The 25,774-nt window shown below is 53.7% G+C and overlaps 1 protein-coding gene across 2 annotated transcripts; it reads left to right on the forward strand.

Annotated features, from left to right (window-relative positions):
• Positions 1-253: 253 nt before the first annotated feature.
• On the forward strand, positions 254-25,072 carry LOC137355839 (cathepsin F-like). Of its 2 annotated transcripts, XM_068021414.1 has the most exons (11): positions 254-365; positions 744-810; positions 2,920-3,033; positions 5,539-5,678; positions 7,311-7,407; positions 16,186-16,263; positions 17,210-17,329; positions 17,899-17,963; positions 20,485-20,566; positions 21,551-21,609; positions 24,921-25,072. In XM_068021414.1, exons 1-11 carry the CDS (start codon positions 258-260, stop codon positions 24,990-24,992), a joined length of 1,002 nt encoding a protein of 333 aa, XP_067877515.1. In that variant the 5' UTR covers positions 254-257; the 3' UTR covers positions 24,993-25,072. The 2 variants fall into 2 exon arrangements, with proteins under 2 accessions (XP_067877515.1, XP_067877516.1); XM_068021415.1 differs by lacking the exons at positions 17,899-17,963; positions 20,485-20,566.
• Positions 25,073-25,774: the final 702 nt, after the last annotated feature.

Below are 25,774 nucleotides of genomic sequence, written 5' to 3' on the forward strand. Positions count from 1 at the left end.
TAAGACAGTCACTCATAAATCCAATGGGGAATTCAGGAGAAAGGTCTTTCCCTCGAGAGTGGGGAGAATGTGGGACTCGCTGGGTTTACAACTCGAACAAAATATTCTGACGCAGAAAAGTCCCTTGTGGCTTCTCTTTATCAGTCCTAGATCTTGCACATGGTTTAGCAAATCAGCAGCCTGCTGTAATCAGTGCTCCCTTTCTATAAAGTCTGGGTTCCGGCACCTAAGCCCGCACCTTCAGATCAGGCGCGGAGATGAAGTGTTTGTGTGCCTTGTGTCTTCTCTTGGTCTCGCTCTTGCTGCGCTCGGAGGGCTATCGTTGTGGAGACGGGGGGCAATGCCACTCTGAGGTTTTAGACAGCGTAAGTGATGATCCCAGCACAGGCTTTTGTCCCAGCACAGGCTGGCCATTTCACTGAGGTCAATATATTTACGTCGGACAAGGGCGCGAAGGGATTGTGGGGGGTGGGGGGGGGGTGGTGTGGAAACCGACCCGGGCTCACGGAGCTCAGGTGCGGAGCAGCCAGCATCCCACTGAATGGCTGAGGGGCTGAATGGCCCGCTCCGAAACGGTCAGGCGGGGCTTCCGTTTTCCACCAGCCGTTTGGCTGCTCGCCGATGTTGCCTTGCACGGCCACCAGACCCACCCCACCAGTGCCACGCCTGTGGATCTTTGCAAGTGATTTGCTGTGGCATTTTTGACCGGATTAAATCTCCCTCTTCCCATTTTGCTTACTCAGAAGCAGTTGGAAACAGCGTTTCACGACTTTATGAAGGCCTACAACAAAACCTACAAGGACCAGGCAGGTAAGAGTTGGGCTCCGGCCCAGAGACTATTCTCCATCATGCCGTGCTTGACTGCCGGGTCTTCACAGGAACAGGAGGTGGCTTTTCGGTCCCTGTTCCACCCCGTTCAATCAGATCACAGCTGACCTGTGGCTTAACTCCCACCTACTCACCTATCTCCTATTACCCCTGCCTAACAAAAATTTCAATTGACACCCACCCCCGACCCCCGCCTCAATAGCTTTTGTGGGGAGAAAGTTCCAGATTTCCACTCCCCTTTGTGTGGAGAAGTGCTTGCTGACATCACCCCTGACCTGGCTCTCATTTTAAGGTCCTGCCCCCTTGTTCTGGACTCCCCCCGACCAGAGGACATAGTTTCCCTCCATCGACCCGATCAACTCCTTTAATCATCTGTTACGACCCGGTGAGAAAGGGGTCTAGGGTTCCCCTTCAGCCTTCACTGGGTCTTACCGTAACAGGGTTTAATTTTAAACACACCGCATTTTGAACTCCCCCCTCGGTGAATCCTTGTTCACTGCTTTACAATTATAAGGCAAAGAAACCAGCACAAACAGGCTTTCTTAGGTTTAAAGAAGAAAAGGTGAAATTTATTAAACTTAAACTCTAATTCGGTTAATGCCTACGGATACACGACGTGCCACAGGCGAGCATGCATACACGATATACACACGCAAATAGAGACAGAAAAGAGCAGAAGAAAAATAAAGTGGAAAGGTTTGAGGCAATATCTGAAGAGTTTTTGTTATGGATCTTTGAGCTCACTGTAGTGTCCCTGATTGTATATAGACCTTGCTTTTCGTTGGTGCTCAGTATTCTTCTTAAACCTTATTCTCTGTCGGAGACTTTTCTCTCTCGGGGTTCATGTGTCTTCAGTGGATTCAGAGGCTCGTGAGAAAAGGATGGGAGCAGACAGAGAGAGAGATCTTCTCATTCCGGGAGCATTCTGCTCTCTGCCCAAACTGTTTGTACAAATTCAAAAAAGACCTCAGGTTGCCCAGCAGGTTAGTCATGTGACCAGCTGGTTTGACCATGTCCGTTTGTGTATTCGGCCATCTTAGCAGTCAACCTGGAATGTGAGCTCCCCCACCTTCGATGTCTGGTGATCAAAAGTCCATTGAGGGTTGAATGAGTCAGGGAATGGTCCGTTGTCCTTTCCAAGCACCGTCTGTGAATATGCAAATGTATTTCCAGCCAATTTTTTTGAAAGCAAGTCTCTTCTCTTCAGGAACAGTTTGGAATTTAGTGTCCATGTGGCGAAATTAATATGCCTCATGCTTGGCAGGTGGGGGCCTGCACGACAGATCTTAAACCCCTCGATTAGATCACCCCTTAATCTTCTCGAGGGAATACAAGCCCAGTCTGTGCAGCCTGTCCTCGGAATTTAACCCTTTCAGCCCCGGTATAGTTAGTTGATCCTGAATCAAGCAGGAATTGGGACTTTTAGATTCTTTTGAAAAAGAGAATGGGAGTTTGATTATCTTGAGCTTGAGATATGGGTTCAATAGAGGCTTTCACAAGGGAATTGGATAATTATCTGAAAGGAAAAAATATGTAGGTCTACAAGGAAAAGGGCGGGAGGGAGTGGGACTAGCTAATTTGCTCTTGCAGAGAGCCAGCACAGACACGATGGGCTGAAAGGCCTCTTTCTGCGCTGTAACCGTTCTATGGTTCTAACTTGCATTAATATAGCGCCTTTAATGGAGTGGTCCATTCCGAGGCGGTCCACAGGACACGATTTTGACACCGGGGCACATAAGGAGACATTGGGATTGGACACCAAGAGCTTGATAAAGGCGGTGGGTTTTAAAGACGACTTAATAGACCTGCATTTCTATGGCGTCTTTCCTGACCTCAGGCCCATCCCCAAAGTGCTTTGCAGCCAAAATCAGCACTTTTATTGAAGTGTGGTCACTGTTGTAATGTAGGAAGCGCAGCAGCCGATTTGCGCACAGGAAGATCCCACAAACAGCAGTGTGATAGAGACCCAGATCATCCGTTTTTTACCTAAAAAAAAAAATGACGTTCGTCACAAGTCCAGCCGAATCTCCCCCACCACTCGACCAGATCTTAATGACTGACCCGTCCGATCAAATCTTTATTTCTGTTCAGAAACGATACGCCGTTTCAAGATCTTTGTGGAGAATATGGAGAGGGCCAGGAAGCTGCAAGAAGCGGAGAGAGGGACGGCGAAGTATGGAGTCACTAAGTTCAGTGATCTCTCAGGTACCAGATGCACTTAGTCCAGCCTCAAACTGGAGTGACCATTGCACTCTCTCTTTTATTCACACTTGGCTGAGTTGTTTTTTTTTGCAGTTGAGAAGGTTTGGGACAATTGGGGCTGTTATTCACAATAATGGCAATACCAGGAAGGCTATAGTTATTCCTGGTTGCAATAGGATCACTGATAAATCCAGTGGGGGAATTCAGGAGAAACCTCTTTCCCCCAGAGAGTGGGGAGAATGTGGAACTCGCTCCCACAAGGGAGTGGTCGAGGTGAATAGTATCGAGGGGAAGCTGGATAAACACACGAGGGAGAAAGGAACAGAAGGATATGGTGATGGGGGGAGACGAAGAGGGGGTGGGAGGAGGCTCATGTGGAACATAAACACCAGCATGGACTAGATGGACTGAATGGCCTGTTTGTGTTGTAGAATTGATGTAATTCTATGGACTAGCCTTTTAATGCTATCTATGGTATTTGTTCTATTAGGGAGGTTAATGATGATGAAGTGAGGTGAGAGTGACGGCCCTTGACATCAAGGCAGTATTTGACCGAGTGTGGCATCAAGGAGCCCTCGCAAAACTGAGGTCAATGGGAATCAGGGGGAAAACCCTCCGCTGGCTGGAGTCATACCGAGCGCAAAGGAAGATGGTTGTGGTTGTTGGAGGTCAATCATCTGAGCTCCAGGACATCACTGCAGGAGTTCCTCAGGGTAGTGTCCAAGGCCCAACCATCTTCTGCTGCTTCATCAATGACCTTCCTTCAATCATAAGGTCAGAAGTGGGGATGTTCGCTGATGATTGCACAATGTTCAGCATCACTTCGGAGTATTGACAGGCAGAGAGATCTGGGAGCACAGGTCCACAGATCACTGAAAGTGGCAACGCAGGTGGAGAAGGCATACAGCATGCTTGCCTTCATCGGTCGGGGCATAGAGTATAAAAATAGGCAAGTCATGTTGCAGCTGTACAGAACTTTAGTTAGGCCGCACTTAGAATATTGCGTGCAATTCTGGTCGCCACACTACCAGAAGGAGGTGGAGGCTTTGGAGAGGGTACAAAGGAGGTTTACCAGGATGTTGCCCGGTCTGGAGGGCATTAGCTATGAGGAGAGGTTGGGAAAACTCGGATTGTTTTCACTGGAACGTCGGAGGTGGAGGGGCGACATGATAGAGGTTTACAAAGTTATGAGTGGCATGGACAGAGTGGATAGTCAGAAGCTTTTTCCCAGGGTGGAAGAGTCAGTTACTGGGGGACATAGGTTTAAGGTGCGAGGGTCAAAATTTAGAAGGGATGTGCGAGGCAAGTTCTTTACACAGAGGGTGGTGAGTGCCTGGAACTTGTTGCCGGGGGAGGTGGTGGAAGCAGATACGATAGCGACATTTAAGAGGCATCTTGACAAATCCATGAATAGGATGGGAATAGAGGGATACGGACCCCGGAAGTGCAGAAGGTTTTAGTTTAGGCAGGCATCAAGATCGGCGGAGGCTTGGAGGGCCGAATGGCCTGTTCCTGTGCTGTACTGTTCTTTGTTCTTTGTTCAATTGTCTGTTGCAAACCTCGATTGAATCTGCCTCCACCACACTCACAGTCAGTGCATTCCAGATCCAAACCACTCGCTGCGTGAAACAGTTCTTTCTCAGGTTGCCATTACTTCTTTGACCAATCACCTTGAATCGGTGTCCTCTGGTTCTCAACCCTTCCGCCAATGGGAACAGTTTCTCCCTATCTACTCTCTCCAGACCCATGATTTTGAACACCTCGATCAAATCTCCTCTCGGCCTTCTCTTCTCCAAGGAGAACAGCCCCAGCTTCTCCAATCTATCCACGTAACTGAAGTCCCTCATCCCTGGAACCATTCTCATGAATCTTTTCTGCACCCTCTCTAAAGCCTTCACATTCTTCCTAAAGTGCGGTGCCCAGAATTGGACACAATACTCTAGTCGAGGCCAAACCAGTGTTTTGTAAAGGCTCACCTTAACCTACTTGCTTTTGTACGCTCTGCCTCTATTTATAAAGCCCAGGATCCCGTGTACTTTATGAACCATTTTCTGAACCTGCCCTGTCTCCTTCAGCGATTTGTGTACATGTACCCCCAGGTCCTTCTGCTCCTGCACCTTCTTTAGAGTCGTACCCTTTCTTTTATATTGCCTCTCCACGTCCTTCCCGCGAAAATGTATCACTTCGCATTTCTCCGCATTAAATTACACGTGCCACGTGTCCGCCCATTTCACCAGCCTGTCTCTGTCCTCTAGAAATCTATCACTATCCTCCTAACAGTTCACAATACTTCCAGGTTTGCCCTGCCTTCCCCCCCCCGCCCCACCCCCACCCCACCTCGTGGGAATGTACCTCGACTCCCACGAGCAACAATTGTGGTTTCAGCATCGAAAGCTGACGGTTGTCAGGCCGGTTGGGGTGACGCGGTACTCAATAGAGAAAACCCCCCCCTCCCCCCCCTCCGTTTGCAAAATGCTCAGCAGGAAATTGTTTTTGCTTTTTCTTCAGCGGACGACTTCAAGAGTGGAATGTTAGAGTCACCCGACAAACACTTATGTTCGCCTCTGAACTCTGTAAACGGCGTGGGGAAAATTCCAGACATGGTGGATTGGAGGAAGAATCATTCAGTTACTCCAGTCAAAGACCAGGTACGACCACCGCCACTGACTCCCTTCCTGTGTTAGCAGGATGTGCTGGTCTAGCACTGAACCCACAAAGCTTCAAGGTGTGATTTCACTCTGTTGAGTTAGGACATGGGTGAGCAGTTCAACCTTAGTGTGTTTGGTACCAGCTAGTTAGAAAATAAACCTCATATCAGGAAGTTAACAAATTCCACCTCGCGCAGATTCACCAGAATGATACCGGGGCTGAAAGGGTTAAATTATGAGGACAGGTTGTATAGACTGGGCTTGTATTCCCTCGAGTGTAGAAGATTAAGGGGGTGATTCTAATCGAGGGGTTTAAGATGATTAAAGGATTTGATAGGGTTGATAGAGAGAAACTATTTCCTCTGGTCGGGGGGGAGTCCAGAACAAGGGGGCAGAACCTTAAACGTAGAGCCCGGGCCGTTCAGGGGTGATGTCAGGAAGCGCTTCTTCACACAAAGGGGAGCGGGAATCTGGAACTCTCTCCCTCCCAGGAAAGCTGTGGAGGCCGGGGGAACAAGCTGAAGCTTTTAGACTGCACTGGATAGATTTTTGTTAGGCCAGGATGTCAAGGGATATGGGGCAAAGGTGGGTAAATGGAGCTGAGGAGCAGATCAGCCATGATCTGATATAATGGCGGAACAGACTCAAGGGGCTGAATGGCCTCCTCCTTCTCCTATTATCCAATGTCCCCGATGTCTGTCCCCAGACACCTTGTTCTTTAATTTGAGACCCCAGCAAAGGGCCAAAAAAATGATGATGGGATTAAAAAGGGTGAAAAATATAATTAAGAAATGGTGGTCCCATTTAAGCTTTGTATAAAATGTCTGCAAACAAGGCCTGCGTGTTGACCAGGGACAGACTCGGACATGACTATGGCAAGGTCAGGGGAACCCTCTTCGCCGTTTTGAGTGGTGCCGTCGGATCTTTCGTCCATCTGTTTAGGAGCTGACAAGTGCCCCAGTTTGACAGCTGAAAGGCACTCCCTCAGTCCTGCACTGAAAGGTCAGTCTCGATTACACAAAAGGAACAAGGCTGTAACTGTGACTCTCAGGAACCATCAACTCATCTTAAAAGCTCTTTGGGCTATATCCCGAGAACCAATCAAAGAAACTTCCCCGCTAAGCTACGTCGTTACCTGGTGATGAGTTCTCGATGTGAAACCAGGGCGCGGGGGTTTAACTAGTTCCTGCGGATTTCTCCGCCTGAAAGCCAGTCTGATTGACTGTACCCCTGTAACCCAGATTGTGCAGTTGGTAGAAGAGAGCGCAGGAGGGAGTTGCCGGTTACGGGGCCTGTTGGGCTGGCGCAGGAAGCAGTCCTGCAGCTCTTGGCCCACAAGCAGTGCTGTAAAGGCACTTACCTCATGTATCCAACCTCCCTGGGAAACCCGGCTGAAACTGATTTCAAATAAAGAGCTTGTTAAATATGGCAGTGCACCATCTCCCTAAAAGCTCTGAATGGGCTGAGAGCAGATTGGCCGACGTATTTCCTTATTTGGCTCGACGCCCAATGTTCGGAGGCTCCCTCTCCTGCGAAGTGCCTTGGGTTCGTTTGCCGATGCTCAAGGTGCTTTCTCAATGCAATGTTGATGTGTCAGACCCGTAATCTTGGCTATTTCTCCTTTTCACACAGGGAGACTGCAGATCATGCTGGGCGTTTGCTGTGGTTGGAAATGTGGAGTCGCAGTGGTCTATCAAGAACAAGGTGTTAATCTCGCTCTCCGATCAGGGTAGGTCAGGTGTCCCACCTCTGCGGGGGCCCACTCATCCCAACGCACAATGTTTGAATCAGGGAGTCCTGGCCAAAGCCATCAGCGTATGGCCCCGTTTCGAAAGAGAGAGGGGGGGGGCTTTTTGCTCTTCCCATCACGGGATGTGGGCATCGCTGGCTAGGCTCAGCCATTTATTGCCCGTCCCTAATTGCCCTTGAGAAGGTGGTGGTGAGCTGCCTTCTTGAACCACAGCAGTCCGTGTGGGGTAGGTACACCCACAGTGCTGTTAGGGAGGGAGCTCCAGGAGTTTGACCCAGCGACAGTGAAGGAACGGCCGATATAGTTCCAAGTCAGGATGGTGTGCGGCTTGGAGGGGAACTTGCAGGTGGTGGTGTTCCCATGCATCTGCTGCCCTTGTCCTTCTAGTTGGTAGAGGTCGTGGGTTTGGAAGGTGCTGTCGAAGGAGCCTTGGTGAGTTACTGCAGTGCATCTTGTAGATGGTACACACTGCTGCCACTGTGCGTCGGTGGTGGAGGGAGTGAATGTTGAAGGTGGTGGATGGGGTGCTGAAGAAGGAGTCATACCCAACTTCTTTCGAAAGTGTCTTTATCGCTGGGAAGAAAAGCTGAAGGTGCTTTGAGGTCCTGGGGAATATTGTAAATAAATGATTTCACGTAGGAGATGGTTTGATGGCTGTTGTGTGAGAGACTGCCAGCGACCATGAAGGTGATAGACCATGGGGTCTACAGTCTATGTAGGAAACGCGGCAGCCAACTTGCGCACAGCAAGATCCCACCAGGAGATGATAGTCTGTTTTTTTTTAGTGACGTCGGTCGAGGGATAAATATCGATCCCAGGACACTGGGGAGAACTCCCTCCACCACCCCCATCCCGCTCATCTGCCAATAGTGGCCAGGGGATCTTTGATATCCACCTGAGAGGGCAGATGGGGGCCCTCGGGTTTAAAATCTTATCTGAAAACAGCACCTCTGACAGCACAGCATTCCCTCCGTGCGGCACTGGGGGCATTAGACTCGAACCCGCAAGCCTCAGAATAAGGGGTAAATGCACTACCTGTGGATGAGGGAGTCAAGGGTGATTGGAGCTGCAGACAGGAAAGTGGAGCTGAGACCACAGTCAGTTCACCCATGATCTTATCGAATGGTGGAGCAGGCTCGAAGGGCTGAATGGCCTCCTCCCGCTGCTAAGGTGCTACCCAGTGAGCCACAGTCGTTAGCGCTGGAGCCCACCTCTGGGCTAACACCGTGTCATGCCCGTCTGGAAACATGGTGGCCTTTATCAAGAGCAGGTCATACCTCAGAAAGCACGGGGCAGGTTTCTCCTTATGTGGCTCGGGGTCAAATTTTGTTTGATAAACTGCTCCCGGGAAGCACCCTGGGATGTTTTACTCTGTATCTGACCCCGGTTTTTTTGTTTTCTTTTTTTTTCTTTTTTTGTTTTGTGGGATGGCATGGCCAAAACCCTGCTCCAGCAAATTCAATGGTGCTCTACGTGTCCTGGGAGTGTTTGATGGGGACAGTGCAGAGGGAGCTTTACTCTGCATCTAACCCCGTTTTTTTTTATGTCGAGGGGGCCTTTATTCCTCAGGCCCCCTTTATATACACACTTATATTTTTAAAATAACTTTATTAAAAACAGAAATAAACAAAAACTCAAATTAAAATGCCATTTTCGGCGTCGACAATGCACTCCAGTCCCTGCGGTGCCCACCGGTCGCAAGAGGCCTCAAGCGTACCGGCGGACACCGCATGCTCCTTCTCCAGGGACACCCGGGCGCGAACGTAACCGCGGAAGAGGGGCAGGCAATCGGGGAGGACGGACCCCCCGACGGCCCGCAACCTGGACCTGTGAATTGCCACCTTGGCCAGGCCCAGGAGCAGACCGACGAGGAGATCCTCCTCCCGGCCCAAGCCCCTCCGCACCGGGTGCCCATAGATCAGGAGCGTGGGACTGAAGTGCAGCCAGAATTTGAGGAGCACCCCCTTCAGATACTCAAAGAGGGGCTGCAACCTCGCACACTCTGTGTAAATGTGGAACACGGACTCATCCAGGCCGCAGAAAGTACAGGAGGCCTGGGAGTCCGTGAACCTACTTAAAAGTCTATTGCACGGGACTGCTCTGTGCAGCACCCTCCATCCCAGGTCCCCGATGTAAAGGGGGAAGACTCCCGCGTAGAGAGACCTCCATCGGGGTTTCCCCTCGCTGCCAGATGGCAACGCGGACCGCCAGGGCGTGTCTGGCCGGCTGACGAGGGCGAGGAAGTGGAGAGTGTGCAGGAGCAGCCCGTACAGGAAACCTCTCCGCCCCGATTGGAATGGTATGGAGGGCATTTCCGAGAGGCGGCTTGGGTTGTGCGGGACCGGCTCCCGAAGAGGGTCAGCTCAGCCGGGATCGCTCCACACTCCCGAGCCCCCTCGCCACCCGCAGTGAGGGGCGTCCCGGGGGTTTCAGCTACTCCTCCGCCCGCCGGACCGTCCCCGGAGTCGGCCGCATGGACAGCCGAGGCGCTCTCCTCCGTCGGCGGGGGAGCGCCCTGACTGGAGGCGACCATGTTCCAGACTCGGAATAGATCCCGGTAAAAGACAGGCAACTCCCTCAGAGAGGCGCGGCTAACGGACTCCACCGGGAGCTGCGTGTTGTCTTGAAGGCAGTGACACTGGCGGAAAAAATATGTCGCCAGCGCACACCATCTGGGAGGACGCTCGACGTACAGGTATCTCTGCAGGGTCCGAAGGCGGAGAGTCGCAGCCTGGGTGCGGACGCACACCAGTGACTGGCCGCCCTCCTCAATCGGGAGACTCAGGACCGCGGCAGAGACCCAGTGTTTCCTCTTGTCCCAGAAGTAATCGACGAGTTTCTTCTGAATCATGGTGGCAAATACAGGGGGCGGGGCCGAAGTGACCAACCGGTACCACAGCATGGAGGTCACCAGTTGGTTTATGACCAGCGCTCGGCCCCTGTGGGAAAGCACTCGGAGCAGTCCTGTCCAGCGCCCCAGCCGAGCGGTGACTTTCGCCTCCAACTCCTGCCAGTTTGCCAGCCAGGCTCCCTCAGCGGGGCGAAGGTGGACTCCCAGATAGAGGAGGTGCGTGGTGCTCCACGCAAAAGGCATCATCTCCTCCGGCAGGGAGTCCACCCGCCACTGACCCACCAGGAGTCCGGAACATTTCTCCCATTGATCCTCGCGGAGGACGCGACAGAAAAGGTCTGCTGGCAGTCGCGCATTCTCCGCAAGTCAACAGGATCTGTGACTGCGAGGAGCACGTCGTCGGCGTAAGCCGAGAGGACAACCCGCATGGCCGGCTCGCGCAGAGCCAATCCCGTCAACCTCCTGCGAAGCAGGCACAGGAAGGGCTCCACGCAGATGGTATACAATTGGCCGGACATGGGGCATCCCTGACGCACTCCTCCCCCAAAGTGAAGGGGCGCCGTCAAGGATCCGTTAACTTTGACTGGACACTCTGCGGTGGCGTATAAAAGTCGGACCCGGGCCACAAAATGCAGCCCGAGTCTGAAAGCGCGCAGAGTCCCGAAAAGGTAATCGTGATCCACCCTGTCGAACGCCTTCTCCTGATCGAGGGAGAGAAAGGCGACCGACTGACCAGTCCTCCGGGAAAGATGGATCAGGTCCCGGACCAGGTGGATGTTGTCCTGGATGGATCGGCCCGGGACCGTGTAGGACTGGTCGGGGTGGATCATGTGGGCCAGCACGGAGCCCAGGCGGGTAGACATAGCCCGGGCAAAGATCTTATAATCCGTGCTGAGGAGGGAGACCGGACGCCAGTTTTTAAGCAGGCGGAGATCGCCCCTCTTCGGCAGCAGGACGATGACCGCCCTGCGCCGCGAGAGGGGCATCTCCCCGGTCGGCAGGCTTTCCCCCAGGGCCCGCGCGTAATCGTCCCCCAGGACGTCCCAGAACGCCCTGAGGAGCTCCACGGTCAACCCATCCAGCCCTGGGGATTTGCCCCTCGAGAGCTGGTGGAGGGCGCCAGTCAGCTCCGCCAACGTGAGCGGAGCCTCCAATCCTTCGGCGCCCTCCGGGCTGACCTGCGGCAGGTCCTCTCACAAAACTCTGCGCGCATCCTCGCTGGACGGATCCGGAGAGAACAACGCACTGTAATAAATACGGACCAGGAGGCCCATTCCCTCCGGATCCGTGATGGAGGATCCGTCATCGGCCAGCAGCTCGACGAACTGCTTACGGACCCCCCGCCATTTTTCCAGCGAGTAGAAGAAGGGTGAGGCGCGGTCCAAATCTTCCAGGATCTGGATCCGCGACCTCACGTACGCTCCTCGGGACCCTATGAGCTGCAGGTCCCTCAGCGCGCCCTTCTTCTCTTTGTACGCCTGCCACAGGGCTGGGTCCACGACGGCATGACCGAGGCGGGACTGCAAGTCGAGCACCTCCCTCTCAAGGCGCCCGATCTCGGCTTCCCGCTTCTTGGTCGACCCCTTCGTGTACTCCTGACAGAAGACGCGGATGTGAGTCTTGCCCACATCCCACAATAGCCTCAAGGAGGGGAAGCCCCCCTGCTTCCTTCTCCAGTTGGCCCAGAAGCGACAGAACGAGTCCCGAAATCGCACGCCCTCCAGCAGCTGGTTGTTAAAGTGCCAGTACGCGGACCCCGCCCGCGTGCGGAGCGGAGTGAACTCCGCCCACACCAGGCGGTGGTCCGAGCACGGCACCAGCCGGATGGAGGCCGCCGAAACGCGGGAGACGTACGCCTGCGAAATGTAGAGGCGGTCGATTCGCGTCCCCCCTCCTCCAGACCTCCACGTGAAGGCGCTGGAGTCGGGATGGAGATTCCGCCAGACGTCCACCAAGTTAAGGGAGCTGATCAGTCCCCTCAACTTCTCCACCGACGCTTGGCCGCGCTGGGGACTGGAGCGATCCCCCACCTCGAGGGTGCAGTTAAAATCCCCCCCGAGGATGATGCACTCGCCGCTATCGATGGAGCTCAAGAGAGCGGACACTTCTTCAAAGAAGCGCGCTTGCAACGCGCCGGGCCTGGGCGCGTACACGTTCACAAAGTGGAGCGACACACTACCCAGGCGAACGGCAAGGTGGAGCAAGTGGCCCGGCACTAGCTCCTTGACCCCCAAGATCTCCGGCTGAAAAGTCGGGGCCAACAAGATAGCCACCCCACTAGAAATAGGGGTGAGGTGACTCATGTAGACCCCACCCTGCCACTCCAGGAGCCAGGTGGCTTCGTATCCCGGAACGGTGTGGGTTTCCTGCAGAAAACTCACCGCGTATCTCCCTTCCCTAAGGACTGAGAGATTGTGAAATCTGCGGTGAGACCCCCTGCTGCCGTTGATGTTGAGGCTGGCTATGGTTATCTTCATGTCAAAGGTACTTAAAACCCGTCACAAACACCTCACTGTGAGAAGGGAGTGGAAGTGCACCTGGCCTTCCACTCCCCCAGCAACCCATTGAGGAACACATTAAAACGGCGCCTCTCAACCAGTTTCACGACCGCACGCTTGCCCGGTTTCTTAAGGGCGGCACGGACGGACTGGATGATCAGCGCCAGATTCGACCAACGGTCGAGGGCCAGCTGAACTTTATTGCGGCAACCCCTGCAAGCCACGAGGAAATCCCGGAGTTCCGCCGTGGGGATGAGAAGAGATTCGGTGGGAGGCACGAGGGACTCCACCACCTCACTGGCGATGGAATCAAGGTCATCCTCCGTGCCTCGCACCGAATCCCCAACCTCCTCCGGGTCGTCACCGCCAGCGGCCGACACATCCACCACACAATGTGGGGCGGACGTCCCGGCCGCGCCAGCTGGTCCCGCCTCCGTCACGATCCCACCCCCAGGATCGATGGCGGAGGAGTCCTCTCTGGGTTCTATTGTGAAACTGGAGCCTGTAGGCACCAGCGGTTCAGGACCCCCCTCCACCTCCGTCCCCAGGCCAATGAGTGGTCCAGGGGAGACAGAAGTTCCGGACTCCGGGAAACCAGCCGGAGCCGAGACTGGAGGCGGAGGGAGGAGGCTATCTCCCGCTCCGCCAGCACCCACAGGCCCAGCAGATGGGGCAGCATTCTCAATTATAACTGGGTCGGGTGTCTCCTGGTTGGTGGTGGACTCCGGCTGGGAAGCCCGACCCTCTGGGGCCTCGCCCTCCCCTTCATTCAGGGCACCCGACCCAGTAGCAGTGGCAGAATGGGCGGCGTCCCCAGGCTCCCCCACCACAAGCAGGGCCCCACTTACTCCTTCAGGAGGGGCCTCAAGTACCGGGGCCTTCCCCTCCCCTCCATCCTGAGGAATAGAGTGCTCCTGCCCGGATTTTGCAGCCTTGGTGGTGGCGGTAGGGGAAACCTGGGGACCCAAAACAGGAGACAGCTCCCCTCCAACAGATGGGCCCTGCGCCTCAGGGCCCCTTGTTACCTCTGTGGAGGGGTGCCTTCTCCTCTTTTTCCCAGTTGTGTGCGGAGGCTCAGAGACCTCCATATCATCAGAGGCCTCCACCTCCACACTCTCCTTTTTTTTATTCACCCTGGGCCTGAGCCCAGCCCTGGGGCAAGTTGACTTCCTGAGATCGGGCCTTGGGCTGAGCTCAGACTCGGGTAGTGTCACGGTGTCCAGGGGACGCGCCTCTCGATGTTTATTTCTACTCCGCGCCTTCCTTCCACTTGGACGGTCACCCACCTCGCTGCCGGAGGCCGTGAAAACTACAGCCTCCGGTACCGACTGAATGGTATCTGGTGGTGATGTAGGGGGGGGTGGGACGAGGTGCAGCGTCGCCACCCTGGGCCGCCGAGTTGGAGTTGGCAGCCGGGAGGTTGGGGCAGTTCTTACGAACATGCCCCACCCCCTTACAGACATGGCACCGCACCCCGTCCAAGGTCCAGAAGACGCGGTAGGCCGTCCCCTGGAATTCTACATTAAAGTGGCCCTCTGTAACCTCCTCCCGCGCCAGCTGCATGAATAACTGGCGGCGGAAGGAGTACACGTGTCGGAGGCTGTTCTCCCGAAGACCGAGCGGGACTGGGGTGAGCCCCCTCTTTACCTCCCCCAGATGATGCAGGTGGGGAAGGAGGAGTTCACCAGGAATGAAGGGCGGGTCATTGGATAGAATGAGTCTTTGCGCAGTGGCCTCCAGGGGGTCCACTGGCAGAAAGGTCCCGCCCACGGTGAGCCCCTTGCTCAGAGCCAGGGACACCGCCCGCTCAGTCCTCAGGAATAACACTGCCTTCCCATACATTTTAGAGGCTGCAACAATGGCCGAAGGGCCGACAACCTCGCCATTGCTTTCACGCATGCCTCGATAGTCATGTTCGGGTGGACGTAGCTCTTGACCCCATGCTTCGATGTTAATAAAGCAAACGGTGACGGGGCAACAGGTGCAGCTGCAGCAGCCGCAGCAGCATATGAACGGGAAGGCCCCGCCACCGGCGAAGAGGGGCTTGCCATGGGGTCGCAGAGCTACGCCCACCCCCAAGAAACAAAGCACACGACAGTTTTCTTAAACACAAACAATATGATGGGTGAGGGGGGGGATGGGAATAGAGGAGGATAGGGTTGAAAAGGACAAGGAGAGGAGAGGATAGGTGGCCGAGTGATGGAAGAGAGAGAACAGCTGTGAGGATGTTACAGTTCACTTGGTGGTTGGAGCACCTTCCTGCAGAGTCGACACTCCACTCTTCCAGTTAGGGGAGGGTTCTTCGCCCGGGTCGGTTAGAGCTGCCCGGTTCTCTCCCTTTTCTGTTGTTGTATAAGGATTTTCTTCAGCCGGGCAGCTCCAGCCGTCCCGAGCCACACAGTTGGGGGTGGGGAGGGAGCCCCTTTTGTGCAGGATGGCAGATAAACACAAGAGTTAGTACAGGGGCTCCCTATAGAATTTGGCAGCCCCACCCCTGGATCTTCCAGTGCCTTCTCCCTCCCCCAACAGTCCAAACAACCAACAGTTCTCTGGTGCTCCAACACCCACCTCTCCAAAATGACTCTCACGTCTTCTTAGGCTTGAAAAAGTGCAACAGTTCCACAGTAAATACAGCTGTCTCCACTCTACAGTCACCTCTCTGCAGTAACTCCAGTCTCCTCTCCAGTTGCAGTTGCAGCAACACAGGTGCAGCTGCTCCCCCTGATTGCAGGCAGGAAGTGCTCCAAATTGACCAGCCAATCCCAGTGCTGTACCTGTCCTGGGAGTGTTTGATGGGGGACAGTGTGGAGGGAGCTTTACTCTGTATCTAACCCCCGTACTGTACCTGTCCTGGGAGTGTTTGATGGGGGACAGTGTGGAGGGAGCTTTACTCTGTATCTAACTCCGTGCTGTACCTGTCCTGGGAGTGTTTGATGGGGGACAGTGTGGAGGGAGCTTTACTCTGTATCTAACCCCCGTACTGTACCTGTCCTGGGAGTGTTTGATGGGGGACAGTGTGGAGGGAGCTTTACTCTGTATCTAACTCCGTGCTGTACCTGTCCTGGGAGTGTTCGATGGGGGACAGTGTAGAGGGAGCTTTACTCTGTATCTAACTCCGTGCTGTACCTGTCCTGGGAGTGTTTGATGGGGGACAGTGTAGAGGGAGCTTTACTCTGTATCTAACCCCCGTGCTGTACCTGTCCTGGGAGTGTTTGATGGGGGACAGTGTCGAGGGAGCTTTGGTCAAGAATATTCTGTTGCCTAGGAGTGAGATTGTTTGTTTTCATAAGTGGAGCGTCCCCCTTTCATAAACAGATCATCTTATTTAGCGACACCATTTCATTCTGAGGTGTAAGAGAATGCTGTATCATATCTGTGTGGCTGACTGATGTCTTCCTGTTTGTGTAGAAGTCTTAGACTGTACAACTGCTGGCAACTGCAGTGGTGGTCACATCGACTTGGCTTTTCACGATGTTATCAAGCTTGGTGAGTAGTAATGCTGACACAGAGATTTCTCTCCCGGGGCTTTCCTGGTTGCTTAGTGACTTATGTACTGCCCTCCAACTGAACAATACTGGCACAGACACGATGGGCCGAATGGCCTCCTTCTGTACTGTTCGATTCTATAACTTTAATTCTTCCATCTTCAACACACTACCTGCTCCTTGTAAAGGACTAAACAGAAGTTCAACTATTTTCAAGCTCCAGGACTTTGCGGCCTCCCCTTATCGGGTCCTCACCCCCCCCCCCCCCCCCCCCCTCCCGGCTCGGTCAAAGAGGTCGGTTTTTAAGGAGCATCTTAAAGGAGGAGAGAGAGAGAGAGAGGCGGAGAGGTTTAGGGAGGGAATTCCAGAGCTTAGGGCCCCCCTCCCCCCACCACCTCCGCTCCGCCCCGCCCCCCCCCGGGCAGCTGAAGGCACGGCCGCCAATGGTGGAGCGATGGGAAATCGGGGGGATGGACAAGAGGGCGGAAATGGAGGAGGGCAGAGATCTCGGAGGGTTGGGGGTGGGGTGGGGGCTGGAGGGGGTGACAGAGATAGGGAGGGGGGCGAGGCCGCGGAGGCATTTGAAAACAAGGATGAGAATTCTAAACTCGATTTGTTGCCGGTCCGGGAGCCAGGGTAGGTGAGCGGGCACAGGGGGTGATGGGCGAAGGGCAGAGCTTTAGATGACGTCACCTTTCTGAGCAAGACAAAGGTCCTTTCACTTCCATTGGCCCCTGAAAGGTAAGAATTCTGTCACTGCCAGGCGGACGGAAATTTGCTCTGGTCTATTAATGTGTTCGAGAGTGATCACATGATCACTCGCTACCCAAATGAGAAACAGAACCCCCCGCGTGAAGATCCATTCAATGCCAGAATGAACTAATGATTGGCTGGCATACACATTCGGCTGGAAATGAGCCAATGACAGTGCGTTCCATTATGTCTAGGAGGTCTCATGACTGAGGACAGCTACAGTTACGCCGGAAAAGTGGGCACCTGCCGTTTTAAAAATGACAAAGTTGTGGCCAAGGTCAAGAGTTGTGTCAGCATTGCACATGATGAAACTGGTAAGTCTGTCCTTGGCTGGAGAAGCCAATCTATTGGACAGTTGCTCGCGATGACCTTGTCTCCTTGAGTCTGCCTCCATTTCAGTCACTCCCCTGTCTCCAAAGCCCTTGCTGAGCTCCTTTTCCCAAGACAAAGCCCGCTCAAAGAGCCGCAGGGGGGTGGGGGTGGGGGTGGGTGGGGGGACTCAACCCCGTCCTCCATTCAGGGGGGGCAACGGACGGCAGACTCCCGTCGGTCACCTCCTAAACTGGACCTGCTTCCCAGTTGCCGAAAGGTGGAGGGAATTTGGGGCCTTCGGCTCCCGCTTAGAAAAGTCAGCCCATTCAAATTATTCCCCCCAAATGTGCCACAGTTGGGCAAACGCAGGTGGAGGCCATTCAGCCCCTCCAAGGCCCAGTATTTCCTCCCTGAAGTTCGGGGCCTAGGTAAACCACTTGAAGCAAATGCATCATTTAATTCTCTGGGGAGAAATGTTTACGGGCAAAAATGAGAAAATCTCTTTTTTTTTCATTACAAATATCTGTTGCGTCAAGATGCTTTGAAAGTGTGATTATCAATTTTATTACAGTGATGAAGAAATATGTGGCTCTCAATGGGACAATCACAACCATACTTAATTTGGGAGGATTACAGGTGGGTGATCACGACACACGGGCGCAGTTCTTCTCCAGGTCCTCCCGGGCTCGTGCTCCTCGTGTCCGAGTTGGAGAAGCTGGGATTGTTCTGCTCAGAGCGGGGAAGGTTAAGAGGAGATTTAATCGGGGCGTTCAACATCGTGAGAGGTTTTGAAGGAGTAAATGAGGAGAAACGGTTTCCAGTGGCAGGAGGGTCGGTAACCAGGGGGACCCAGATTGAAGATAATTGGTACAAGAACCAGAGGCGGGCGGGGGGGGGGGGGGGAGAGGAGGAGAATTTTTTTTTTCACGCAGCGGGTTGTCGTGATCTGGAACGCGCTTGCCTGAAAGGGCGGTGGAGGCAGATTCGATAGTACCTTCCAAAAGGGGAAATACTTGAAGGGGGAAAAAGTTGCAGGGCGATGGGGTGAGAGTGAGGGTGGAGTGGGGTTAATTGGCTCGCTCTTTCAAAGAGCTGGCACGGGAGCGATGGGCCGAATGGTCTCCTTCTGTGCCGTACGGTTCGGGGATGTGATTCAATTCGGACGAAGAAACCTGGATGATCATGCGTTCGTCCCTTGACCACGAAACGCTGGCGCGATGTGTTGCGACCCTGACCCTGGTGCAATCACCCATCTCGGTGCCCACCAGCGGTCAGACGGTGGGTCGACTGCGCAGTTACCAGCTGGCTTCAGTGTCAGGGCTCGAGTCTAAAAAAGAAAGAACTTGCATTTATATAGCGCCTTCCACAACCTCAGGAGGGCCCAAAGCGCTCGTCATGCAGGAAGCGGGGGCAACCAATTGGCACACAGCAAGCTCCCTCAGACAGCAATGTGATAATGACCCGTATCGTCTGTTTTTATTGATGTTGGTTGACGGATAATGATTGGCCCCAGGACACCGGGGAGAATTTCCCAGCGCTCCTTCCAATAGTGGACATGTGATCTTTTACCTCCAGACGAGAGGGCCTTGGTTTAAGGTCTCATCCGAAAAACAGCACCTTAGACAGTGCAGCACTCCCTCAGTACTGCCCCTCCGACAGTGCAGCACTCCCTCAGTACTGCCCCTCTGACAGTGCGGCACTCCCTCAGTACTGACCCTCTGACAGTGCGGCACTCCCTCAGTACTGCCCCTCTGACAGTGCGGCACTCCCTCAGTACTGACCCTCTGACAGTGCGGCACTCCCTCAGTACTGACCCTCTGACAGTGCGTTACTCCCTCAGTACTGCACCTCTGACAGTGCAGCACACCCTCAGTACTGCCCCTCTGACAGTGCGTAACCCCCTCAGTACTGACCCTCTGACAGTGCAGCACACCCTCAGTACTGCCCCTCTGACAGTGCGTTACTCCCTCAGTACTGCACCTCTGACATGCAGCACACCCTCAGTACTGACCCTCCGACAGTACAGCACTCCCTCAGTACTGACCCTCTGACAGTGCGTAACTCCCTCAGTACTGCCCCTCTGACAGTGCAGCACACCCTCAGCACTGACCCTCCGACAGTGCGTAACTCCCTCAGTACTGACCCTCCGACAGTGCGTAACTCCCTCAGTACTGACCCTCTGACAGTGCAGCACTCCCTCAGCACTGACCCTCCGACAGTGCGTAACTCCCTCAGTACTGACCCTCTGACAGTACAGCACACCCTCAGTACTGACCCTCCGACAGTGCGTAACTCCCTCAGTACTGCTCCTCTGACAGTGCAGCACACCCTCAGTACTGACCCTCCGACAGTGCGTAACTCCCTCAGTACTGCCCCTCTGACAGTGCAGCACACCCTCAGTACTGACCCTCCGACAGTGCGTAACTCCCTCAGTACTGCTCCTCTGACAGTGCAGCACACCCTCAGTACTGACCCTCTGACAGTGCAGCACTCCCTCAGTACTGCCCCTCTGACAGTGGAGCGCTCCCTCAGCACTGCCCCTCTGACAGTGCAGCACTCCCTCAGTACTGACCCTCCGACAGTGCGTAACTCCCTCAGGACTGCTCCTCTGACAGTGCAGCGATCCCTCAGTACTGACCCTCCGACAGTACAGCACTCCCTCAGTACTGACCCTCTGACAGTGCGTAACTCCCTCAGTACTGAAGCTCTGACAGTGCAGCACACCCTCAGCACTGACCCTCCGACAGTGCGTAACTCCCTCAGTACTGACCCTCCGACAGTGCGTAACTCCCTCAGTACTGACCCTCTGACAGTGCAGCACTCCCTCAGCACTGACCCTCCGACAGTGCGTAACTCCCTCAGTACTGACCCTCTGACAGTACAGCACACCCTCAGTACTGACCCTCTGACAGTGCGGCACTCCCTCAGTACTGCCCCTCTGACAGTGCAGCACTCCCTCAGTACTGACCCTCCGACAGTGCGTAACTCCCTCAGTAGTGACCCTCTGACAGTGCAGCACTCCCTCAGCACTGGCTGAGGAAGTTGGGCCTGGATTGTGGGCTCAGATGTCTGGATTTGAAAAAAAACCTCTGAATATTGTCCATCAAAGATATTGTGGACTTCCCATGTGACCTGACCTTGTTTCCTCATATTGCAGCATTACAAGAGTGGTATCCTGAGGTCGGACAAACCCCCCAAATATAAATATCATGCTGCGTTAATTGTTGGTTATGGCACAGGTACGTAGCACTGTGCAGTCTCTCACTTGCTCAATCCATCCCACCAGTAGCCTTCCTTTGAAAATGTCAATTTACCTTGAGTCCACAGCGCGGAAACAGGCCATTCAGCCCTACTGGTCAATGCTGGTGCTTATGAAAACCATATTGTCTTTACCATCTTGCAGCTACTTCTACGGAGCTGAGCATTTCTTTGGGGTTTTCATATCTGTTCCGCTGTTGTTGGGGGCACACTTCTCCCAACGGTTAACAGGTTGAGTGATGGGACCACAACATAAAGATGGATGTGTTCGGAATGGGGCAGCACGGGGCAATAGCGATCTCAACGCAGGAGAGGGGATCAGCACCAATGTGTCATTCCTCTCGATCGACTGTCCCTGCCGCAATTTCATTAGGCGTGTCACATTGACATGGACACTCTCATCCGTGCTTCCGTTACCTCCAGACTATTCCACCCGGTCTCCCGTCTCCCATTCTCCGTAAACTCCAGCTCATCCAAAGCTCCGCTGCCCCTCCCCCACCCCCCCCGAGTCCCGTTCACCCATCAACCCCCCACCCCCTCTGTGCTCGCTGACCTACAGCGGCTCCCGGTTGGGCAACGCCTCGATTTTAAAATTCGCATCCTTGTTTTCAAATGCCGACACGGCCTCACCCCCCCCCCCCCCCCCTATCTCTGTAACCCTCCGAGATCTCTGCGCTCCTCCAATTCCGCCCTCTTGATCATCCCCCGATTCCCATCGCTCCACCATTGGCGGCCGTCCCTTCAGCTGCCTGGGGGGCTCCGAGCTCTGGAATTCCCTCCCTAAACCTCTCCGTCCCTCTCTCTCTCTCCTCCTTAAAAACCGACCTTTGACCGAGCTTTCGCCACCTGTCACTAATATCTCCTTATGTGGTTCAGAGTCAAATTTTGTTGATAACTTGTGAAGCACCCTCGGGTGAAGGGTCTCTGTCGGGTCATTTAACAATTTGGTTCCTTGTTTTTAACAGAATTAGGGACTCCTTACTGGACTGTGAAAAATAGCTGGGGAACTAACTGGGGTGAAAAGGTAAGTGAACTCTGAACATTATCCTGAGAAATATCCTTCCTACTCTCCATTTGATTGGTATTACAATTAAACTATTTCTCCGACATAAACTGTCCCATCTACCTTTCCTGTATTCATCCAACTTAGCCGGACCTTAAATGTGTTCTCCTCAAACCTCCATACTCCTTTATTTCCTGTCATTCAGAAACACTCGAGATCGTTTACTCAACGGGCTGACAGAAACCTCCATGCACTTGCTCCCTGGAGAGAAAGACTTGCATTTATATAGCGCCTTTCACAACCCCAGCACGTCTCAAAGCCCCTCAGAGCCTATGAAACACTTTTCGAAGTGCAGTCACTGTTGCAATGCAGGAAAGGCGGCAGCCGTTTTGTGCACAGCAAGATCCCACAAACTGCAATGTGATAATGACCCAGATCATCTGTTTCAGTGATGTTGGTTGAGGGATAAATATTGGTCCCAGGACATCGGGGAGAATTCCCCCCCACCCCCGCTCCTCCCCCACCCCACACTCGTCTCCCAGTAGTGGCCCTGGGATCATTTACGTCCACCCGAGAGGGCAGACGGGGTCTCGGTTTAATACCTTAACTGAGAGACGTCTGACAGTGCAGCACTCCTTCAGTACTGACCCTCTGACAGTGCAGCACTCCTTCAGTACTGACGCTCCGACAGTGCAGCACTCCCTCAGTACTGACCCTCCGACAGTGCAGCACTCCCTCAGTTCAGACCCTCCGACAGTGCAGCACTCCCTCAGTACTGACCCTCCGACAGTGCAGCGCTCCATCAGTACTGACCCTCCGACAGTGCAGCACTCTCTCAGTACTGACCCTCCGACAGTGCAGCACTCTCTCAGTACTGACCCTCCGACAGTGCAGCACTCTCTCAGTACTGACCCTCCGACAGTGCAGCACTCTCTCAGTACTGACCCTCCGACAGTGCAGCACTCCCTCAGTACTGACCCTCTGACAGTGCAGCACTCTCTCAGTACTGACCCTCTGACAATGCAGCGCTCCCTCAGTACAGACCCTCTGACAGAGCAGCATTCCCTCAGTACTGACTACCTGACAGCGCGGCACTCCCTCAGTACTGACCCTCTGACAGTGCAGAGCTGCCTCAGTACTGACCCTCCGGCAGTGCAGAGCTCCCTCAGTACTGACCTTCCAACAGTGCAGAGCTCCCTCAGTACTGACCCTCCGACAGTGCAGCACTCCCTCAGTACTGACCCTCTGACAGTGCAGCACTCCCTCAGTACTGACCCTCTGACAGTGCAGCACTCCCACAGTACTGACCCTCTGACAGTGCAGCACTCTCTCAGTACTGACCCTCCGACAATGCAGCACTCCCTCAGTACTGACACTCCGACAGTGCAGCACTCCCTCAGTACTGACCCTCCGATAGTGCAGCACTCCTTCAGTACTGACCCTCTGACAGTGCAGCACTCTCTCAGTACTGACCCTCTGACAGTGCAGCGCTCCCTCAGTACTGACCCTCTGACAGTGCAGCACTCTCTCAGTACTGACCCTCCAACAATGCAGCACCCCCTCAGTACTGTTCGGGGGCCACAGAATAAGCCATTGACCGAAAGTAATATACAGAGCTGACAGCACCGGAAATTAAAATACCTTCCTGAACTCTTTGATCGACTGTACACTTGAGAGGCGAAAATTATCATTTCGGGTAATGTTAAATGTTATATTTAAGGTTTGAAATCTTGACCAAATACCTCAGTTTTAAGGAGCATCTTAAACGAGGAGAGATAGGCGGAAAGGTTTCTCATGCTTGCTTTCAAATTCCTCCGTGGCCCTCGCCCCCCCCCTCCCTATCTCTGTCACCTCCTCCAGCCCCCACAACCCTCCCAGATCTCTGCGCTCCTCCATTTCCGCCCTCTGGTCCATCCCCCCCGATTCCCATCGCTCCACCATTGGCGGCCGTGCCTTCAGCTGCCTGGGCCAGTGCATATCCACGTGTTTTTTAAATGCAGTGAGGGTTTCTGCCTCTATCACCCTTTCAGGCAGTGAACTCCAGACCCCCGCTACCCTCTGAGTGAAAACATTACTCCTCAACTCCCCTCTAATCCTTCCACCAATTCAAGAGTGAACTATACAGTAAATGGAAAAGTCCTGGGGAAAATTGATGTGCAGAGAGATTTGGGTGTTCAGGTCCATTGTTCCCTGAAGGTGGCAACGCAGGTCAATAGAGTGGTCAAGAAGGCATACGGCATGCTTTCCTTCATCGGACGGGGTATTGAGTACAAGAGTTGGCAGGTCATGTTACAGTTGTATAGGACTTTGGTTCGGCCACATTTGGAATACTGCGTGCAGTTCTGGTCGCCGCATTACCAAAAGGATGTGGATGCTTTGGAGAGGGTGCAGAGGAGGTTCACCAGGATGTTGCCTGGTATGGAGGGCGCTAGCTATGAAGAGAGGTTGAGTAGATTAGGATTATTTTCATTAGAAAGACGGAGGTTGAGGGGGGACCTGATTGAGGTGTACAAAATCATGAGAGGTATAGACAGGGTGGATAGCAAGAAGCTTTTTCCCCCCCAAAGAGTGGGGGATTCAATTACTAGGGGTCACGAGTTCAAAGTGAGAGGGGAAAAGTTTAGGGGGGATATGCGTGGAAAGTTCTTTACGCAGAGGGTGGTGGGTGCCTGGAACGCGTTGCCAGCGGAGGTGGTAGACGCGGGCACGATAGCGTCTTTTAAAATGTATCTAGACAGATGCATGAATGAGCAGGAAGCAAAGAGATACAGACCCTTAGAAAATAGGCGACATGTTTAGATAGAGGATCTGGATCGGCGTAGGCTTGGAGGGCCGAAGGGCCTGTTCCTGTGCTGTAATTTTCTTTGTTCTTTTTTTTAAATTACTTCGAGTCTACACCCCCTGGTTATTGACCTCCCTGCTAACAGAGATAGCTCCTTCCCTCATCCTTTTGTACACCTCGATTAAATCTCCCCTCAGCCTCCCCGGTTCCAAAGAAAACAACCCCAGCCCGTCTAATCCATCCTCTCGGCTAAAATTCTCCAGTCCTGACAACGTCCTCGTAAATCTCCTCTGTACCCTCTCTCGTGCGATCACATCCTTCCTGTATATGACCAGAGCTGTACGCAGTACTCTAGTTGCGGCCTAACTAGTGTTTTATATGGCCCTCAAGCACAAAGAAATGGGAATTCGGGTTAATTTGACTGCATTCTGGTTTCAAAGATAGTGGGCACCCCCGCCGCAAAGACCTGCCCCCCCCATTTCTGTACCGTTTGGCGGGCATTGGCGTGATTTGGTGTTAAAATCTGAACTCAGTGTTTCTCCCCCGACAGGGATACCTTCGCGTTTACCGAGGAAAGAACACGCACGGAATCAAAGATTTCCCAATGTCGGTCGTGGTGTAGAAGTGACGCTTGGGAAGCACCTGCTAGTGCCTCGCTTTGCTGCTTTCATCGTTGGCCAGTGGGCACCCATTTGTCGGTGGGGGGGGGGGTGGTGGAGAGGGGGCGCGGGGGGGGGGGGGGGGGCGGGTGAACGGAAATCTGGAGCACCGCGATTTCAATTGGAGGGAGCACATGAGGCTCAGGGTCAGATTTTGTTTGCTAACGCTCCTGTGAAGCACCCTGGGACGTCTTGCTACCGTAAGGGCGCTACATAAATGCAAGGGCTTATTGTTGTTGACTGCAACTGGCGAGACGCCAAAGGTTACTGCTGTTGCTTTCCTGCCGTGTGAAAACCTGTCGTTCAATAAACTGAGTGAGCATTTCATTCCATTTGCTGTCTTTCGCTCTCAATGTTGTTTCACGTGCTCGGCGGCCCCCAACAAACTGGAGAAGTTAGTCATTTCGGCAGAGCAAGAAGCCATTCAGCCCTTCACACCTGCCCTACTGCTGAGTGCAGCTCCTAGACTGATTGGCATTTTCCCCTCTTCCTCATTATTCCCCCTTGCCAAATTCTTATTACCAGTTGTGCCTCAGACGTATCTCTCCGCCAAATCAGCAAATCGTGGGTTCGAGGCCCACTCGAGAGACTTGAGCTCATGATCCAGGCGGATATTCGCAGTGCAGTACTGAGGGAGTGCTGCACTGTCAGAGGGTCAGTACTGAGGGAGTGCTGCACTGTCGGAGGGTCAGTACTGAGGGAGTGCTGCACTGTTGGAGGGTCAGTACTGAGGGAGTGCTGCACT

Source organism: Heterodontus francisci, chromosome 44 (genome assembly GCF_036365525.1).
Source record: "Heterodontus francisci isolate sHetFra1 chromosome 44, sHetFra1.hap1, whole genome shotgun sequence".
Taxonomy (NCBI): Eukaryota; Metazoa; Chordata; class Chondrichthyes; order Heterodontiformes; family Heterodontidae; genus Heterodontus; species Heterodontus francisci.

What these genes read in the sequence shown, in the direction of transcription:
- LOC137355839 (XM_068021414.1), top strand. Translation starts at nt 258, where the DNA reads ATGAAGTGTTTGTGTGCCTTGTGTCTTCTCTTGGTCTCGCTCTTGCTG. An exon ending in AACCTACAAGGACCAGGCAG is followed by an intron (nt 811 to 2,919) that starts GTAAGAGTTGGG and finishes ATTTCTGTTCAG; the next exon opens with AAACGATACGCCGTTTCAAG. An exon ending in TTACTCCAGTCAAAGACCAG is followed by an intron (nt 5,679 to 7,310) that starts GTACGACCACCG and finishes CTTTTCACACAG; the next exon opens with GGAGACTGCAGATCATGCTG.